This window comes from Columba livia, chromosome 17, assembly GCF_036013475.1.
Source record: "Columba livia isolate bColLiv1 breed racing homer chromosome 17, bColLiv1.pat.W.v2, whole genome shotgun sequence".
NCBI classification, from domain to species: domain Eukaryota; kingdom Metazoa; phylum Chordata; class Aves; order Columbiformes; family Columbidae; genus Columba; species Columba livia.
Window position 1 is genome coordinate 4088707 of NC_088618.1, and position 20632 is coordinate 4109338.

General features: G+C 56.7%; 1 protein-coding gene across 2 annotated transcripts; it reads right to left on the bottom strand.

Moving 5' to 3' along the window:
• Window positions 1-422: 422 nt before the first annotated feature.
• Window positions 423-19832, bottom strand: HIP1R (huntingtin interacting protein 1 related). 2 transcript variants are annotated; one of them, XM_065032841.1, is made up of 32 exons: window positions 19656-19832; window positions 14519-14582; window positions 13965-14107; window positions 13600-13656; window positions 13280-13360; window positions 13086-13162; window positions 12734-12795; window positions 11241-11381; window positions 10374-10431; window positions 10203-10278; window positions 9835-9972; window positions 9686-9744; window positions 9545-9617; window positions 8992-9175; window positions 8828-8916; window positions 7991-8107; window positions 7433-7534; window positions 7002-7196; window positions 6604-6751; window positions 6212-6298; window positions 5810-5917; window positions 4916-5052; window positions 4524-4634; window positions 4349-4407; window positions 4148-4178; window positions 3958-4020; window positions 3427-3527; window positions 2824-2929; window positions 1942-2065; window positions 1738-1799; window positions 1375-1566; window positions 423-1287 (listed from the first exon to the last, which is right to left on the bottom strand). In XM_065032841.1, the coding sequence occupies exons 1-32, from the start codon at window positions 19746-19748 to the stop codon at window positions 1240-1242; spliced, it is 3186 nt and encodes a 1061-aa protein (XP_064888913.1). In that variant the 5' UTR covers window positions 19749-19832; the 3' UTR covers window positions 423-1239. The 2 variants fall into 2 exon arrangements, with proteins under 2 accessions (XP_064888913.1, XP_064888914.1); XM_065032842.1 differs by lacking the exons at window positions 423-1287; window positions 1375-1566; window positions 1738-1799; ... (6 more) ...; window positions 4524-4634; window positions 4916-5052 and adding an exon at window positions 5336-5638.
• Window positions 19833-20632: the final 800 nt, after the last annotated feature.

Here is a 20632-nt window from a genome sequence, read left to right on the forward strand (position 1 = left end):
TGTACACAAGAGATTCTCCGTCACTTCACAGAAAGGCTGAGAAAGGTGTAAATCTTCAGGCTGGAGGAGATCTCAATGTCACTTGCAGGATCAGAGAAGCTGCCTGGCCCAGTATGAACACCAAAGCCTTTACATATGGAACACACTTTATAAATACGATTGGTGGGAAAATAAGAATTGTCACTTGCTGCACTCACAAAATTATATATCTATACCCATATATGTGTATATACACATGTATCTGTATTTTTTTTTTATAAATGTATATAACACACATCCCCATCAGTGTCCCATACCCTTTAGCTCATTTTTTCAAGGCACTTCATTGCCTTTTGCTGCCCCAAAATTTTGGGCCAACTTAGTCCAATGAGCAAAGCCCCCAGTCCCCTCCCACCAACAAGCTGACCAGGCACCACAACATGTATTTTAAATATTGCTTCTTTAATAATCTACATCCTGGTATTAACAGTAGCTCCAAAGGAATATACAGCTGGCAGGTTCTTTTCTCTTCTGCCCCTGTGTCTCTCCACGTCAGTAATTCCTTATTGCTGCAGACTTCTCTATCCCTTGGCTCCCATCGGCCACGGTTAGATTTAAGTCTGCTAATTATCTTAAATACAAAACAGAATGCACCTGATCCCCTGACATCGCTGTAGTAATAAAAAATAGAAAAGAAAAAAATAAAGGTTGTATCCTTATTGCCAGTGTGTGCCAGTAACTGCTTTTCCTTTCCAAAAGCCCTGCTCTTCGCACCAGTTAAGGCTCGTGTTTCCCTCTCCGCTGAAACAAAGTCTGATTATCCCTTAGGCTGAAAAAGGGGAATTTAAAAAAAATGGTTGCAAGAAAAGCCCAACAGTTTCCTACTTTAAAAACCGTTCACAGTTGTTTGAAAAGGTCTCAGCAGTACAGTAGAGCGCTACATTTACTGAAAAAGTCTAGTGCTGATAAAGGTTTAAAAAAAACCAACCAAACAACAAACCCAAAGGAACCCCAAATTAAATAAAGCCGGGAGAGGCGGTTGGCAGGGCAGGGGTTGGAGGGCATCCTGTGCGGTCGGGGGAGCCGGCAGCGCCCCCGCTCTGCGGACAGGAAGCGAGTGAAGAAATAAAATTTAAAATATTAAAAAAAAAAAACTTTAAAAAAATCCAGTTTTCCAGGCCAGGTGGTGAGGAGACCCCGCGCACGAAGGCACAGCAGCGCCAAGGCACCGCGATCCGCTGCACGTCCAGTCAGCCCCTGCTAGAAGTTCAGCCCGGGAGGCGCGTCCGGGCCGGCGTCTCGCTCGGCCTGAAACCAGAGCGAATAAAGCAAGAACATCAGTCATTGTGCTGTGAACGCCCCCCCCGCCGTGTATATTTACCCCGGGGACCCTACCTCCCCCTGGCCGGGCTTCTGGGCGATGGGCGGCTTCTTGAGGATGCCTCGTCTGGGCGTTGGTGCCGGCTTCGCGTCCCCGTCCTCCTCCGCCATGTCGCAGGGCCCGGCCAGCGCGTAGTGCTGCTTCCTCAGCTCGCCCAGGCGCACCCGCTCACCCTCCAGCCGCTTCTCCAGCTCCAGCACCTTCACCTGCGCCCAAACAGCCGTCACGGACCCTGCGATACCCACCCCGGGGCTGCCACATCCACCCCCTCAGCCCCCGAGGTTCTGCCGATGAAGGGACTCGTCTTGAGTGGGCCAGAAGAGGTGAGCTCTGAAGGTCCCTTCCAACCCAAACTATTCTATGATTCATGGCCATACCTGTGTTTCCATCTCTTCCTTCTTCAGTTTGATGAGCGACATGCCCGAGAAGTCCATGGTGTCTGTGGAGAAAAGCAGGGTCCTCGCTCAGCGCACCCCTCACATGCCAAAGTGCAGCTGGCCGGACACCTCGGCATGTTTGCCAAGTTAGAAAAAGGATTTGGGGTGGGTTTTCTTCCTTCTCTTTCCTTGCAACAACCTCACCTTTCTCCTCGATCTGCTCTTGCCCCGACTTGGTGGAAGCCACCACGTTGGCCGCCATCTCGTTGACGTTGCGCGAGCACTCCTGGAGGCGGCCCAGGTTCCTGCTGTTCTTCTCGGCTTTCACCTGCAAAGAGCACGGAGGCGGCTGTGGATCCCCACCACAGCCATGTTCTGCAGAGACACAGGGCACACCGTGTCAGAACAGCCCTTGGGCATGAAAACCTGGGGGTGAAAAGGATGGACGGACAGAGGGACACACACTTATCTTTGCTGATCCCATCAGGGCCAGTCAAGGTGACCCCCACAAGGCCCTTCAGCCCCAGCACACATGAGCTGAGCACACATGGATAAGCAGCATCGGTGAAGACAGAGCTATTTTTTTCTTAACCATGCTCTTCATTTTAAATCATCTACTGTAAAAAGCAGGATGGGTTGTCCTCCCCCCACCATGCACCCCCATTTGCTCACAGAAACCTCCACACATCATTTTCACCCACACCAACAGGAAAGGTGTCAAGGACCAAAACCCATCACCCTCAATACTGGCTGCTGCAGTTGCTTATTTGAGGCTTCCTGGTAGTTATTTAACATTTTCTTTATATAATCAGTTTGACAGGAGGTTTAATACACCTTCATTTGCAAGGCAAGCCCTGCTATGTGTGGGAATATTAATGCAGGTGAAGACACAGGGATTAAAATCACAAACTGACTTGAAAATAGTAAAGAGCTTCCCCCTTCCTCCCTGCTCCGGGAGGCGGCTGCAGCGCTGGTGAACACGACAGCCATGCACTGCCGCCTGAAAGCACCCGCGGGACAAAACCACAGGAACAAATGACTTAGACTGGACAAGCTGCACACAAAGGGTCCCGCTGGGACACTCACCTTGGAGGCGGCCACCAGCTGGGCCGTGCTGGCGGCGATTTCATGGGAGCAGACGATCAGTTCTTCGTATTTGCCCGTGTGCAGGACGACTCTGTCTGCTGACTCTCTGCATTACGGATCAGAAGGGAGATAATGTCAGAGATACTCGCTGGGCACTACAAAGCAAGTGCAGGTTATTTACCTGCTGCTGTACCCTTAGAAATCAGCATCAGACTTGGAAGCAGCAGCTTTGTCTGTAGTTAAAGCTCATTTACAAAGCAAATTACTACAGCCCAGATTCAGGGCATAAAATACAAAAGGAGGCAGGATTGTGTTTTTATAATGCAGTAGATGAGATTTTTGAAGGTTTGGCCAAACAAACATCCACATTTCCTGCACTGGGAGGAGGACACCCTGCCCTGATCCAACTGCCCCGTCCACAACCATCTGAGCAGCAACCAGGAGTATCTGATTACAGCAAGTGACTGGTCCAACAGGGACTGCAATGCTTTATAAGGAATCAGCAATAAAGGTCCATGCAGACCCAGCAGTTTGGGTTGTGGGGTGATGGAGAAGCACGGACTGGCCCTGGGTATGAGCACAGGTCCCGGTCCCGGTACCTACACGAGCTGCGTGGCCCCCCAGCCCACCGCCTTGGAGGCAGAGATCAGCCCTTCCGTCCAGCGCGAGTTCTTGGCGTAAAACTCCTGAGTTGTTGCTGCCCCCTGTTGTTAAGAGAATATTATGGCCTGTATTAACTTGTTTCTAATATACAATATATAAATTCCATGTAAAATATCAACATAAAACGTAACAATATATACATTCGTATATAAAGCCATAAATGAAGGGATTGGCAGCATTTCTATGCCCTTCAGGCTGCTCTTACTGCCCTGCTTAAATACGTACCAAAAAAACCCAGCTTTGGAGCCCCAAGTCTGCAAATTTGAGCCGGGTTTAAAACGCACAAGGTTTTGCAAAGGTGACAGTGATGTGTGTGGAGAACACAGGGCTGAGCAGCCCATCTCCAGCAAGCGGGACTGCCAGAGCACCACTAACACGGAAAGTGCAAAATTCAATATATTGCTGCAAATTGTGGGAAATTCCCCCACATTTCCTGTCAGTGCAGAGAAACAAATGCAGGGGAGGGCTTACCCGGCCGCTTTCCACTATCTCCTTCTGCAGGTTCGTAGATGTCATTACAAGTAGTCTAATAGCCTGGAACGAAGAAAAGCAGGTTTTGGTGTTCGATAGGGAATTTATAGAGAAGGATTGATGCTGCTGATGGTGGGAAGTTCTGGTTTTGCAGTCTCTGTTGTCCCAGCTAGGTTTCTGCAGTACTGACCTTCATTAAGTCTGTGCAGGAGTTCAGAATCCTGTAGGGAAACAAGAAAAAAAGGTGTTCAGCATCCTCTAACAGCACGTCCAGGGAAGAAAGTTTCTCTTCTAAAGAGAATTTTGTGCTCAGCACAGGTTGCATGAGCAGCTTTGGAGTAAAGCACAGCTCAGCAGGGTACGGGCACGGGACAGAAACCTCACAACTCACCGCTCGTTCACTTCAAGCTTAACACCGGAGCTCTCATTTCTGGCCTGGCTCATCATCTCCTGTCAGGAAACATGAGAGGAAGGTTGGATATCGTGTTGCTGCGAGGGCGAGCAGGGTGGAGAACAGAAGGACACTTTGCTGCCCCAAAATGGCCCGTCCTGCAGCTTTGTCTCACCTCTATCCGCCTGACAGCATCCTCAATCGCCTCGGAGGTGGAGGCCATCTCCTTCTCAACCATGTCCCCCAGCTCTTCTTGCTTGATGTCTAAACTCTTGGGTCTCAGCTCCTGCCGCAGGAGGTTTCAGGCAGAGGGAGAGAAAGGAATATTTGCAAGGAATAACACCAAACACAGGTATTTGACCCTTTTTTTTTTACCCCATTAAGTAAATAAAGCTGCAGGAGCAGCGTTCCGCAGACCACAAAGGTGGAGGCACGCATGCCACCAACTTCCAGCGAACATGGCACAGGGACCTCAGATGTAATAAATGCCCCAAATCAAGGTGAAAAAACTCAATCACAGGTGTAGTTTTGGCAGGAAGGGGGGGTGCGCTGGGCTCCATCTCCTACCTGAGCCAGCTGCAGGACCCCCTGCAGCGCCCGCCGCACGTCCCCCAGCTCGGCGCAGCCCAGCGTCTGCTTGTCCTTCAGCTTGCCCAGGTAGTCCAGGCTCTGCTGCCCGCAGTCCCGGCACGTCTCTGTCAGCCCTGCGGAGAGGATAGGTCAGTGCTGAGCCCACACCAGGCAAGGGGTCTCCATATCTCAGCCCGGCCACCCTCCTCTTCCTCCTCTCTTCAGTCATGTAATCACACAATCATTTGGGTTGGAAGGGACCTTCCCAGCTCCCCAGTGCCACCCCTGTCATGAGCAGGGACATCTTCACCAGCTCAGGTTGCTCAGAGCCCCGTCCAGCCTGGCCTGGGATGTCTCCATGGACGGTTCATCCACCACCTCTCTGGCCAACCTGGGCCAGGCTCTCACCACCCTCAGGGCAACAATTTCTTCCTCATGTCCAGCCTGAATCTCCCTCCTTTAGTTTAAAACCATCACTCCTTGTCCTATCACAACAGGCCCTGCTCAAAAGTCTGTCCCATCTTTCTTAGCACCCCTTTTTAAGCACTGAAAGGTGCAATAACGTCTCCCCAGAGCTTCTCTTCTCCTGGCTGAACACTCCCAGCTATTTCAGCCTGATAGAAATAATGCTGAGCATTGGCAGCATCCAGCCAATTTCTTGCAGAAAAGGATAAATCAGTTTCCATGAGTACAGTGACGTTCCGGGCGCAGGAAGGGACCCTAGAAGGGAGGGAATGTCAGGGACTACAGGGAGCTGGGGCGACGGTGGGAAGACCTACCCCACACACAGCCTCTATCCGAGGGGCCTTTAACACAGCCACCCCAAAAACAAGCCCCACGAGCAAAAAGCCTCCCCAACACCCACTGCATCCACCCACACACAGCACTCACGGTCAGCATGGTCGGTGGGAGCCAAGTGGGACGTGGCGCTGCCGTTCACGATGGTGTCGGCCATCAGGTGTGCGAAGAGGGCCAGAGCCCCCACCAGCCCCGCGGCATCTGCCCATGAGAGGACATGGTCAGGCGCTGCTGGTCGGGGCACCACTGGCCATGCCTTGAGAGCTGCAACCCCCCAAGGGATCAGTACGAGCACTTGGAGAGGTTACTATTGCCTCCTCTGGCTTGCAGGTTGCTCCGTGAATGAGCACATGGACCCCGCAACTCCATCCCCCATGTCCTCCCATCACCAGGGCATTACGCACTTGCCCACAGCCCCAAAGCAGCCGGGGACTGCTGGATGGATGAAAATAAAAGCAAGATGCAAGCGATGCCACCGGTCCCAGCCCCAGGTACCTGCCATGGAGGCCACGTACTGCGCGTGTCCGTTCTCCAGGCTGCCCGTGGACTCCAGCGCCGCCTGCGCCCGGCTGAGCAGGTAATCTGTAACCAATTTAGCTTCATTAGCGCAGGGTCTGAATGAGCACGAGTGCTGGCTTCACAGGGCACCACTGAGTGCAAGCCAAGACGGTTTGAGTCCTCACAGCCCCCGCTGGGGAGCAACACTAAAATTTGAGTCATTAAAGTCAAATGCTGAGACCAGAGCTAAAAATTTATCCCTGAGAAGTTAGACTCCAACCTTGAGTGTCATGCTTGGTGGGAAAAGATGCCTGGAGGCAGCTGAGATGCAACATTACGTGTCTCAGAAGGGGCTGTGGGTTGCGGCCACATGGTTAAGCAGGAGGTACCTGGGGAGCTGGTGCAGCGGACGTGCAATGGGTCATCCAGCTTGGCCACCGCGTCCCGGAGGATGTCCTCGGCCTCCCGCACTGTCTCCTGCAGGATGCTGAACTGCTCGTCCAGCAGCTTCTGCTGCAGACTCTGCTCCTGGTTGCTCTGTGGGGCAGGAGGAAGAGCTGAGTGGCACAATGGGGACACAGGACCCCTGTCACCATGGTCCCACCACCAGTGTATCCCTTGAGGGGCCATCTGCATGATCAGACCCAAACACTCCATTTTTACTGGTGCAAGTCATAACCCACTGGCTACATCAGCAATGGCTGAGCCCCCCAACCGCTCAGCACCCCAAAAACACGTCTTGCCCCAGCGAGCAGAGGAGCAGTGGGCTCTCCACACAAAATCGTACCTTCTCCAGGAGCCGGCCCTGCAGCTCGCAGATCTCCCGCGTGGCCTTGTCCACCTCCTGGCTCCGCTGCAGCTCCTTCTCCTCGACGAGGCCACGCGCGGAGAGCAGCTCGCACTCCTTCTCGCTCACCGACCGCCTCAGCACCTCCTTCTCGGCCTGTAGAGCCTCCACCTGGGCGCTGAGCTCCGTGCTGGCCTGCCAGTGGGGACAGGAGAGCCCTGCCACTCACCTGTCACCATGTCGCAAGCCCAGCAGTCATGTGGGGGGAGCTGAGGACAAGCCCAGCTCATGACACTGATGGGGCAGACCCGTGTTAAGCCCCACAAGGGCTCCCCGCACTGTTTGCACCACAGTGGTGGCAGGGACGCCGTCTTGCATGACAGGGACATGTGATGGGGATTGGGGTGCACGCTGTGCCCCCCACCTTGTACCTGCTTGGCGTGGCTGAGCGAGCGCTGTGCCTGGTCCAGCTCGTCCCGCCGCGTGTCCAGCTCCTGCCGCAGCTGCTCCAGCTGCACGCTCTGGTCCTCCAGCTGCAACCACACACAGTGCCGGGGGCTCAGCCGCTGCCACCGCGCTCCAGCCCCGCTCCGCACCGGCACACGGCCAGGATCGGGGGAACAAATTCGGACACGTTTTCCAGGAGAGGTTTTCAGTGTCCTGGGGGGACTCATTTCACCAAGGCAGGAATTTTGGGAGCGATCCCCAGCTTGGGCCCCGGAGAGCAAAAGCACCCAAACCCACCAGTTTGCACTGTGGCATTTTCTCAGAGGAAGAAAAGGCAGATTTGGGCAAGAGGGAATAAAGTGCATTAAACAAAACTTTCCTAAGGAGCCAGGGCAACTCCTTCCAAAACCAGGGACCAACATCAACCATCCCCATCCCTGCACCCAAACTGTGCACAACCACTGTGTGTCCCGGGCTGGGGAGGGCTCGGTGCCGGGCGGTGAAGCCCCACGGTGGGGAAGGACCAGGCTGTGCTGGCTCACCTTCATCTCGGCCTCTCGCTTCACCTGCTCCACCTGGAACGCCAGCTGCTCCTTGACACGTGCCACCTCCTCTTGGCTCTGCTGCGTGACCGTCAGCTGCTTGGCAGTGTCGGCGTTCTGCGTGGGGACACGGGGTTTAATGGGTGTTCAGAGGTGGGACCCTGGCCATCACTGCACTCATTCTGACCAAATTCTGGCTCAGGGGATAGCTCCAAGATGCATTTCTCATGGCATCTGACTGCCAAGGGACACAAGACTAAGTGCCAGGTCCTGCACTTGGGTCACAACAACCCCAGGCAGTGCTACAGGCTCGGGGAAGAGCAGCTGGAAAGTCCCCAGTGGAAAAGGGACCTGAGGGTGTTGGTTGACGGTGGCTGAATATGAGCCAGCGTGTGCCCAGGTGGCCAAAAAGGCCAACAGCATCCTGGCTGGTACCAGCACTGGTGTGGCCAGCAGGACCAGGGCAGTGACCGTCCCTGTGCTGGGACCTGGGGAGGCCAAAACGCAAATTCTGGGGTCAGTGGAACAGGCTGCCCAGGGGAGTGGTGGAGTCACCATCCCTGGAGGGGTTGGACAGACAGAGATGAGGTTCTCAGGGACACAGGGTAGCACCAGGGGTGGGTTAACTGTTGGACTTGATGATCTTGAGGGTGTTTTCCAATCAAAATGTTTCTCTGATTCTCTGAATTCAAGGGGTGCCCCCTGCCCAGTGCACCCACTGGGTGCAGGATGACGGGACCAGTACAGGTTGGGGCTGGGCACACACAAGCCACACCAGCGGTAGCAGAGGGACAAAGGCAGTGGTGTGTCCCTGCCTGGCACAGGCAGCAGCGTTACCTTCCTCAGGAGCTCAGCATGTATGTTGATGAGCTCGCTGTGCTTCTCCTTCAGCTTCGTGTAGCGGATCTCAGTGGCGTTGGCTTTCTCTGGAACAGGTTGAAAAAGCATCAGCAACCGCGATGGGGGTGTCCCGCGGACGATGGGTTCTGTAGGGCACCTACTTTCTGCTTCAGCACAGAGTCGCTGGGACCTGTCGCTGTCCTGCTTCACCCTCTGCAGCCTCTCCAGCTCATCCCGCAGCTGCTCGTTGTCCACCAGTGCCTTCTGCTTCTGCTTGCGCTGCTCCTCCACTTCACCCTCCAGGCTGTTCACCTGTGCCTTGAGCTGGGTGATGTACCGCTGTGCCTGCGGGACACCGCGGGGGACTTGGGGACAGCCCTGCACCACTGCCAGCAGCAGCTGTGCCCTCCCCAACATCCCTGTCCAGGTGTGATTTGGGAAAAGCAGCCACGAGATGCACATGAAAGCTGTCCCGTCAGCACCCGCAGCCACTCTGTCCCCACTGCAAGCAGTGGGTTGGGATGCTGAGGGACAGGTCTCATGTGTCCCCTCCCCATCGGCATCGGGAGTGAGGTTCTGGCATGGGGAGAGGCCCCAAAACACAGCACTGGGTGCCAGGACCTCACTCCTGCTGCATCCCACTGGAGCTGCCATGCTACAGCACCAAAAAACACCCCACTCTCCCACATCGGCTGCTCCCCGGCCAGGCTTTACCTCCAGTTTAATCTTCTCCATCTCTGCACGGAGCATCTCCACCTCCTTCTTCAGGCTCTCGATCTGTGCATCTCTGTAGAGAGAGGCAGGTTGGCCCCACGCCGCGGTGTCCCCCCTCTGGGCCACCAGAGATCTTCATACCTGTCGTCCCGAATGCCATTGGGTGGCCCGAAGGTTTGCTCAAACATATCTGAAGTGATCTGGAGAAGACAGAGGGTGGCAAGCTGAGCCAGGCTGCAGGTGCCTGTCCCCCCTGTCCCAGGGGCTTCATCCCATCCCCATGTCCCCACCTGTGGCTCCGTGGTGGAAACCGTGCTGATCTCAATGAGGTTCTCCGGCTCCTCGTCCTCAGGGGCTTCCTCGGGGATGACAACCACCGGCTTCACGTGCTCAGCCAGCGCAGACGCCCGCAAGAAATTCGGGGGGCTCTGCAGGGACACAGGGTCATGGTGGCATTGCCTGTGGTTTTGGGGACCACCACACACAGACCCCCAAGAGGAGGGAGGTAACCATAGTAACCATCCCCCTGCTGCCAAGATGGGCTGGTGGGTCCCTCCGCAGCGTCCTCAGACCCCAAACTCACCTGTGGGGACACTCTCATGCACCCCAAACCCACAGGGTCTCTAAAGCACCACCTACAACCAAAATCTCACCATACCTCTGGCAGCCGGGGGATCTGGATGAGCCGCTTGAAATACAGCATGTCAGATGCTTTCTTGAAGAAGTTTTTGAGGCTGGAGAGGGGGGGAAAGAAAAAGCACTCGCAGGGAAGGCAGCGGGGCTTGGCAGGAGGGAGGGGACCCCACCACCCACCTCGGCCCCGCGTTACCTGCGGAACTGCTCGTGGAAACGGTCTCGGTGGCCCTGCAGCGTGTCGGCTGGCAGACCTGCACAGAATCACAAAATGTCCCGAGTTGGAATGGACCCACAAGGATCATCCTCCTCCTGTCCCTGCATCCCTGCAGCAACAGAGGGGACAGCCGGGACTGATCTGGGGCCACAAATTTATTCACATGCATCTGGATCCCTCCAGCTCCAAAAGCCAGGGGGTGAAGGCCAGAAGGGAGCAGGATGTGAGGGGCTGGCATGGGAGTGGGATGTCCCCACCCTGGTGCAGGGACCAGGGAAAGGCAGCTGTGGGAACCACAAAATACCCACGCGAAGCCCCTGGTGCCGCACACTGCCCAGCAACAGAATCGTAGAATCATTTCGGTTGGGAGAGATCTTCAAGATCATCAAGACCAACCATAACCCAACACTGGCACTAGCCCATGGCCCTGAGAACCTCATGTATGTATCTTTTAAATGGTGACTCCACCACTGCCCTGGGTAGCCTGTTTCAACGTCCCACAACCTTTTCCGGGAAGAAACTGTTCCCAAGATCCAACCTAAACCTCCCCTGGAGCAACTTGAGGCTGTTTCCTCTTGTCCTGTCGCTTGTTCCTTGGGAGAAGAGACCAACACCCCTTGCAGGGGGCTGGCGGACCAGGGTACATTGGTTTGAATTCATCAAGAACCAGTCCTTTTAATTCCTTCACCCTGGCTGTCTCTGAGGGATGGAACAGGTCCCTAGAGCCCGCCTGGGATACAGGGACATGGTGACAGGTGTCTCCATCCACAAAAGCCTGATCCCCAAAACCAGCCAGAAGCCAAATCTGGGAAAAGACGAGCACAGGGCCCGTCCCTGGGGACTCACAGGAGTGCAGCTTGAACATCAGCTTGACGGCGTAGTGGTAGAGGTGGCTGCAGTCCTGGATGACCTGGATGAGGGGGGCCAGGCGGCACTGCACCGCCGACATCTGCGACACGGCCATCGAGGTGTTGAGCTGCCTGAAAACTGGAGGGTTGAGCGCGGTGAGGCGCCGGCGCTGTGTTTGCGGAGCCGTCCTGCGCCGGGAGACTCAGATTGATCATTAACCGCCACGGATGTGGCTTTGCCAGGACACGGGGTAAACACCAGGGTTGTTGCCCGCCCTGTCCTACTGAGCTGGGAAAATCCCCCCTCCGTGCAAGAAAAACACCCAAAAGTGGCATGATGGCCGAGAGAAAGGGTGCTCAGTTCTGACCCCGATACCCTGACCCCAAAAAGAAGGGATTTAACCCCAGGATGATGCAAAGGCAGGACAGCTGAGCCTCAGGAGCTGCTGCTGCATGATGCAGCCAAGAGGTTTTGCTCTGCTATACAGGGTGTTTCAAAAAGATGGACCCAATTTCAAAGGTGTATATTTCACAATGGAAACACGTTACAATTACCCAAAAATTTACAAACAGTTTAATGAGTTATCAAGTTTTAGTAACCTGTTTATAAATGCTCTATGTTCCCTCCACCTGCTGTATGGACAACATTGAGATGATCATTGAATTCACATCCAAATCTTTTTGAAACACCCGTATTTAACGGTGCAAGGAGCAGGGAGAGGATCGCAGGGCAGGGGACGGACCCGCTGGCACCGCGGCCTCGTCTGCCCCGACTTGGAAACAGATCCCTTCCCTTGGCAGCAATCCAGCCAGCACATCCACACCGGCTTCTTCTTCCCTGCTCAGCTTTAAAGTATTTATGAATAGAAATTCTCTGTATAAGTGGGTCAGGAGGAGAAGCGGGAGGCTGACGGGAGCCGGGAACACGGTCTCTCCTGCTGTGCCCTGTTTTCCAGGGCAGCTCCGTGTTCTTGACCCACGACTGAGGAGGAAACCGCCGCATTTTTAAGCCATCTAAAAATTCCTGGAGAAGGAGGTGAGGGAAGCAAACATGGGCAGGGGCCTCCAGCCCTCCCCAGAGGACAAAACGAGTATTCAGAAAGAGGTACAGTGCAGCCTCATCCTCTGCTACGGGGGGATAGAAAGGATTTGGGTAATGCATATGATTAACATGGTTATACCAAAAAGAAATAAAAACATATTTCAGAGCAGCATTGCTCTGAAAACAACACTGCATTGCTCAGGTGGGCTAAAACCAGCCACGTTCCAGAAATATTTTCCTACAACCGCCTCTAGAGAGCATCAATGGGAAATCTGGCTGAGAAATGACCTCAGACACCGAGGAGGAGGAGGAGGAGGGGGAGGAAGAGGAGGAGGAGGAGGAGGAAGGAGCTGAGCCGCTGACCTCAGCCCAACTCCCTTCCAGACCAAAGAGCGAAACTATTGCTCAAGAGCCCTGGGGCGAGCGGGAGGGACCGGCCGCCTCCTCACCTGACTCCGACAGCTTCAGCTCGCAGTCCAGGTAGTCAAACAGCTCCACCGTCAGCTGGAAGCTGCCAAAGAAACCCCCAAAAAATCCCATCACACAGCGGCAGAGACATCCTTGCTCCGGCTGCTCATGTTTGCTGCAGGTCCCTCCGCCACCAACAACTCAGATTGATAAGAATTTGGTGGTTTTGCTCCCTGAATTTACGCTCTTCATCACTCTGTGGGTGCAGGAGGAATCAGGCACCATCCAGCCAACTTATGAAGCACCGATGGGTGCCCTGGACAGGAGCTGTTTCTTTAGGAGGACGCTGCCAGCCAGGTGACACAGAGCTGGCGACCACACCAGGACACTCACATGTTGTTCACGTCCGTCCCCGCCGTCTTTTCCAGCACCTCATCCGACACCTCGAGGCCTGGGGGGAACTCAGGATGCTTGTGAAAGGAAAAATAAAACAAAACAGTAGTTGCTGTTTTTGCTGATGTGACACAAGCCCCTGCGAAGCCCCCCACCCTGGCACAGTGGGGTGTGGAGGCAGCAGAGGGTCTCACCTTGACATGGAAAGAGATCTTGTTGAGGAGGAGCCGTGTGTAGATGCTCACCAGCTGCCCGTACCTGTCGTGTAAATGGCCCTGCCAGAGACACGAGGGGAAATGTGGCGAATCCCGAGCGATGCAGCTCGATCCAGCAGAGCCCGCGTGTGCTGCTGACCCTGCGCCAGCTCTAGGGCTCTCACCCTCATGCCCTTCACCACACGTGTAACCATCACGTTATTTCAGGTGATACTTTGCTTTTCTCATGCCCACGATATTTTTCAGCACCCACCTCCAAACGCCCTGGAAGGCACAAACCTCCAGTTCCCCCCACTCACCCACAGGTCCCCTGTCTCTTGGATGTTGCTGCGGTACCGCTGGCAGTCCTGGAGGACCTGGGGACAAAACCGGCAGGGATGGGGCATGGAGGGGCTGGTATGGAGCTGGGCAAGCACCCACCTGCCCTGAAGCTGGGAAGAACACAGACCCGGCCCCTTGTGCCGCTCCGGCTTTGGGAGCAGAAGTTTAAACCCTTCAATGGCAGCCAGAGGTTGGGGCTTTGCATGGGAAGGTTTCAAAGATGTGAGGTAACCGAGAGCTTCATGGCCTGGAGAAGGTGGCCAGGACAGGGAAGGAAACCCCCCGGGCCATGCAGAGGAACATCAGCAAGAGCCAAAAATGGAGTTCCCGAGGGGACGCTCACATTAGGGTGGCCGTCGCGCAGGACCTTGTGCAGGACGTGGCAGAACTTCCAGCTGAGGATGGCACTGCTGGGCAGGGGCAGCCCGATGGCGTAGGACCAGAAGGTGAACGCTCCCTTCTCGTGGTGTGTCCCCAGGATGATCCCTGCCCTGCGGTCAAGGCCAACCGGACACAGACGGGAGCTGGGGACAGGCTGGGCTGGGGACTGCTCCTGGTCAACTTGCATTAAAAAGGGGACATGCACCAAGTGTACCGCAGGCATGGAGATCAGCAGCGCGATGCTGCACCCGCAAATAAAACCCCATTTATCTTCTCCTGGTGCACCTTGCCCTGCTGCAGGGCACACTGGGGCCCTCTGCATTTTATTGCCAAAGAAATGCCAACTTATTGCACTGCCCGTTTGCATTTTTGCTGATGGATAAACCTACACTACGCCACCCCCCAACCAAGCTCTGAGGGGTCTCCTCTGTCCCAAACCACCCACGGGGTGAAACCTCTCCGGCCTCGGCACTGGGTCTGCTCCACACTGCCCAGGTGAGCCGAGGGAAAGGATACGGCGGGCATGCTTCTCCTTCACTGGTGCCTCTTGCGTATTTATGGCTTTGCTGATGCTGATGGCCTGGGAGAGGAGGGGAGAGCAGCTGTCAGACACAGCATCACCCTCGCGGCTGCCCTGTCCCCCCCGAAGTGAAGCACTCGCGCTTTTGGGGAATATCCTGAATTTTATAACACATTTGTCACCTCAAAGCCATTTGTGACGCATCAAAGTAGGCTCTTTTACCCTCAAACAAAGCGGCCTGTTGAACCCCCATCTCCAGCACGATGGGTCGGAGCTGGGCCACCACCAACCATGCTGCTGATGCTCCCGCTGTCCCCGCACCAGAAAACAAATCTTTGCATTTTTGCAGCCTGATCTCAGCACCGTGCCTGGGGAGCGCTAAGGCACAACAGCCAGATGCCAAATTCCAGAGTTGTTTGTCTAGTCACAAGGAGCCTTTGAACCAGGGGGGTGGCGGGGGGTTTTTTGATGCCGTTGCTGTGAGCAAACAGCACCTGGGGTCACGCAGCCCCCGGGCAAGGAGGGAGCGGCGGTCGCGATGCTCGTTTCAACGGAGCAAAGATCCAGAGCAATGTGATCATCGGGGGAGGATTATCTATATTTTGATGTGTTTGATCACAGCACGCTTTGATTTATGGGCTTATTCCAACAGACGACCTCAGGCAGGGGTCAGTTGTTGCATGACGAGTTGCTGTGATTGATGAGGATCCTCCTCCTCCTCGCTGGGTCCTCAATGGCGCTGCTTTGCCCTCACACAAGCGCCCGGGCTGCGCCTGTGAGCCCTCGGTCACCAGCAGAGGAAAAGGTCCCAGCTGGGAGGGCAGGAAGCGGCTCCGCCACCGGCGCTCGTGCCGGAAGAGAAACGCGGTCCCTCCCTGCAGCCCCACGAGCCTGAAACCTCATAAAAATCTCCTCTCCCCTCCTGGGGAAAGCACCTGCTTTGACACGGCTGATTGTCTCTGAATTGAGGCGTTTTCTTGCAGGAGGAAATCGAGAGCAAGTTATCGAGTGCTCCTGACTTATGCAGGAGGAACCCAACACGCTGCCCAAGGGGCGATGCTGCAGGTGTCAATACACCCAATCCGCCCTGAATCAGCCCAAAATGCCCATGCCCGCAAGCTGGGCACAACAGCAGCAAAAACGCTGTGAATGCATCCCAAAAAGTGAGCCGGACCCAAAACACTGTGCCCAGTCACTGGGAAAAGACGCTGGTTTTGCCCTTCCCAGCGCAGGGGAAGCCCCGGGCATTACCCCGCCATGTGGGGCCATAAAGCAGCAACGGAGTTAAGCCGTCGACTCGCTGTAATCCTCTTATTCCCGAAGGTTAATGAGCCTGGAGTGCCCGGAACAGGCACTTGCAGTGCAGCTGCCTCTCCCAAAGCTCCCGGCACCTCCGCAACTGCCCAAAAACATGGAGCATGTGGAGATGCTGCATCCCTAACCGCGGCTCCGACGGTGAGATGTGCCACAGGTCCTCATGGCTACCGCCATCTCCCAGTACAACACCAAAGCGATGGCTTATTGAGAGAAAGCAAGGTTTATCACGTGCCGGAGAGCAATGAGCTGATGGTTTTGCAAGGCAGGGCTTGGAAACGCATATTACAGCAAAGAGCTGCTAAAGGGGTTATTGCATCTTACCGCTTTGCACAGAGGGGAGAAGGGCAGACACAGCTCCCAAAACAGGATTTTCACCGCCCACCGTGTGCAGGAGCAGCATGATGTGCTCATCCCAACTCATCGTGCTCGTCCCAACTCGGCATGCTCGTCCCAACCCATCGTGCTTGTCCCAACCCACCAGTGGGAGCCAGGCTCAGCCTGGAGCCCCGCGGGGCTGGCAGGAGGCGATGCCAGAGGGGTCGATGTGCAAGATGAGGGCAGACCCCCCAGGAAAGGAAACACTGTCCCATGTACCCGGGGACAGGAGCTTGGCCACCTGACACTGCATGGCAGGACAGGGATAGGGCTGGGATCCATCTGGCCCATCCCAAAACCAGGCTGTAATTCCCATTGGTGCTTGTGGTTTTATTGTGTTTATTGCCCATAATTTCATTTCCAGCCCAACTAGCCAAAATTCAGCCCAGGAGCTGCTGGGGAGGCTGGTTTCACCTTTGGTGATTCAGTGCAGAGGTTTCACCTGAGCCATTCGACGTCCAGCACAGCGGAGCTGACCCTGCAGGGGCAGCCCCCAGCACCAGCGTGACAGGGACACCTCATCCAGTGTGGTCCCAAAGAAACCATGGTGCCACTAAACCAATGCCAATCCCTCGGGGCCGCCGGCTCAGGTGTGCTTTCATGGGCTCCAAACCCTGGGCTGGCCAGGAGGTCCCCAAAAAGGGGATAGTGGGACCAGAGACAGGCATGGGTGGTGCTGCAGCCTGGGATGTGTATGCCTCTTCAGGACATCCCCGCCCGGAGAGGCTGGGCTGTGGAGGATGGCTCCAAAATGGGGAGATTCACCCCCAGGCTGGCCGCTTGGGACGTCATCAGCACATCTGGAGATGGGCAGGTCCTGGTTGTCACTGCAGATGCGCAACCAGCCCGGCCAAAACTTCGCGCCACCTGCGGCCGGTTCCCCACGGCTGCCGGGGAGCGGAGCAGCCCCAGCCCCACCAGTGGGGGGTCGGACCCCAAAACCCGCCCAGCCGCGGGCTGCGGGAGCCCACACGGGTGCAGCCCGAACACCTTACTCACAGCCCTCACGTACCAAGCCAGTGACTAAAGCCGGGATCAAAGCGCCCAAATGAAGGAGTGCAGTTTACATCCACCCTTTCTTTCCAGGCTGCTTTTAATTACGGCGTGATCCTCCCCGCCCACGGCTCCCCAAAACCCCGGCATCCCACGGGGATGCAATCCCCACCTGGCAGGTGGATGCCGGGTCCGAGCGTGACGCCAGAGCAGGGGGTGATTTTTTGGCAGCAGGACATTGAGCAGGAAATCTCCCCAGCCCAGCGGCACAAAGGCTGCCAGATCAGCTAAACTGCTAACGGCTGCTCCGGAGTTCCCTTCCTAATGCTTTTCCATCGCAAATTACACCAAAAAAGCCCCACTCGGTAGTCACACACACCATATTCCTGGCAGCTCCAGAGCTCGCTGGATTTTTAACCTTCTTGTTTAAAAAAAGCAAGAATTGGCTGTGGAAAAGAGCGAGTTTTGCCTCCTGCCAGGCTGCAGAGCCAGTGCCCACTGCCGGATGGCGGCTTCCTACCTCCCACGCGCGGCCGCTCCGACGGGGATGTCTCCATCACCCTGACACAAGACCTTGAAAAGCATTTTCAGGGAAAGTGGGTGAGTTTTGCATCAGCCATGAGCACCCAGGATCACACCGGGGCCCACAACCCCTGTCTGCGCCCGCAGGCACCGACCCAGCCCTCGCTGGAGAAAGGAGATGGGGCGCTTGGATTTGGCACCATCATTTTGCAGGGTGGTGGGAAATCCTCAGCCAGGAAAGGTTCACACAGAGGATGTGCCACTGACCGCCCCGCGATACAAAGGTGACCAGTGGCCCTCTCCCTGGCAGCTATAATTAGACGTAAAAGGCAGATCGATACCCGTGTGCTGACATTGGAACCGCTTTGCTCTCACCCGAAGCACTGCTATGAGAAGCCGCATGAGGATAAAGCCCCTTTAGGAGAGTTTTTCAGCGGGTACTGGAAAAAAAGGTCACTTTGCGTGGTGGAAATGCCTGTCAACCAGTGAGCCCCAGGTTGAGCTCTAATGTAGAGCGACCACCCGCTCGCCCTGTACGTGGCTCTGCCACAAATAAAGCTGCACCCACGTGGGACACAAATCCCACTGAAAAGCCCAAAACATCACAGAGGGGTGGAAGGGAGGGGTGAAGGACACGCTCCTGCCGCTGGCACCGGCTGCCCTTCGGCGCACGAGGCAGCGCTTGCACTGCGATTATTTATCAGCATTGCCCAGTGGGACAATTGAAGGAGACATGTCCAGAAGGAACCGGAATTGCCGGTTTTCTCGTGTTGCTCCCCAAACCCAACAAGCTGCATTTCCTACCCAGCACAGCTGAGCAGCACCGTGACCCCGCGAGGCCCAAAATCACCACCTGGCTTCGCTGACGCTCTCCAGGACTAAACCATCCCAGGGGCTGGGGAAGGACCAGCGAAGGGGCAAAGGAAAAGAACACCTGCAATTAATTTGCAGACTGGAAAAAGTCAGACGGGTCAGAGATGCCTGCCAGGAGGTTGTCATTATTTTTGCTGGGGCAGCAGGTGAGCCTGTCCCTCTGTCCATCTCTGCCCACGGCTGTTGGAGCGATTGATTTCCCGTAAGACGTACACCAGCTCTGTCAGTGCCCGAGCATCGCCCAGCCCACGGGGGCTGCAGGAAGGGCTATGGACACCCCTATCCAAGCCAGACACCGCTTGGGCACTAACACGATGGGGCTTTGTTCTCACTCTGCCACCCACTTCGGGACCGGCCACCCCGAACCCTCAACGGAGACCCCACTTGTGACCCATACCCACTGCCGAACAGCCCCCGGTTTTGTCGGGCAGCCCGTGTCACCACGGGGCTGGGACCGGCGCCGAGGGGCATTGCAGGGATGCGGAGATGCTCGGTACCGGGGCGGTGGGTACCGAATGCACTGCCCCGTCTCTTCCCAGCGGCGGCCCCGGGCTTGGCCGCGCTCCCGCCGGTACGGCCGGGGCCATAAACTTTGCATGTTTGCTCACGGCCGTGTTTACCTGCCGATAAGGCCCGAGCGGTGCGCGGGGGACGCACCGCCTGCCCGGGGCTCTGCTGCCCGCCGGGACGGCGGCGCACGGCGGGGACGCGGCCTCGGTGCCCGGCCCGGGGGCGGCAGGACCGTCCTGGGGCCGCGGCGGGAGGAAGCGGTGGGGCAGGCGGGGGATCGTGCGCCGCACCCGCAGCGGGGACGGACGGACGAGCGGACGGACGGACGAGCGGACGGCAGCCGCGCCGCCCCACCGGGGGTCCCCGGAGCCCGGCGGGGACCCACCTCCCCCTTTCCCGGTGAGCCTCCCCGCGAAGCGCAACCCGAGGCGATGCCCCACGAAGCGGAGCGGGCCGGTCCCGCAGCGCCTCCAGCCCGAGCCGGTACCGGGAACCGCAGCCGGTACCGGGTGCACCGTCCCCGCCCCCTTCCGCCGCCCTTGCCTGGCTCTTGTCGAACTGCTCCCGCTCCGCCTCCAGGCTGTGCCCGCCGCGCCGGCTCAGCACCCGCGCCGGGACGCTCTTGATGCTGTTCATGGCGGGGCCGCGCTCGCCGGGCTCCGCGCCCCGCGCAGCTCCGACCGGCGCCGCCCGCCGCTCCCGCCGCGCACTGCGCCCGCGCGCAACGGCGCCCCCAGCGGCCGCGCCCGGCCCCGCCCGCCACACGCCCACCCGCGGGCAGGTGGGACCGGGGGGAGCGGGGGCACGGCCGAGCCGCCCCCGCCCCGCTGCCCGGAGCCACCGGGGCTCTTCCCCGGCTCACGAAGCTGCAGCCGCGGTGCTTCCAGACCCCGCGTTCATCTTCCCGCTCTGCTCACTCACCTAGCGCCGGTTGTACGTCCCGTTCCCAGCAGCACAACAGACCCGTCTCCATCCGACTCAGAGAAACCCTGCAAGCCACCCGAGGCTGCAACAGCTCTGCTGTGGGACAGGCTGAGAGTTGGGGTGTTCAGCTGGAGAAGAGAAGGCTCTAGGGACACCTTATTGTGCCTTTCAGTGCTTAAAAGGGGCCGGTAAGAAAGATGGGGACAGACTTTTGAGCAGGGCCTGTTGTGATAGGACAAGGGGTGATGGTTTTAAACTAAAGGAGGGAGATTCAGGCTGGACATGAGGAAGAAATTGTTGGCCCTGAGGGTGGTGAGAGCCTGGCCCAGGTTGGCCAGAGAGGTGGTGGATGAACCATCCCTGGAGACATCCCAGGCCAGGCTGGACGGGGCTCTGAGCAACCTGAGCTGGTGAAGATGTCCCTGCGCATGGCAGGGGGGGCACTGGGTGAGCTTTGAAGGTCCCTTCAACCCAAACCATTCTGTGATTCTATGAAATACACACACAACACACTTAAGAGACTCAGAGCTTCATCACTAACCACTTCTCAGCCTTCCCGTTCGAAAAGTCCAGCAGCAGAGAGCAAATCCAGCCCA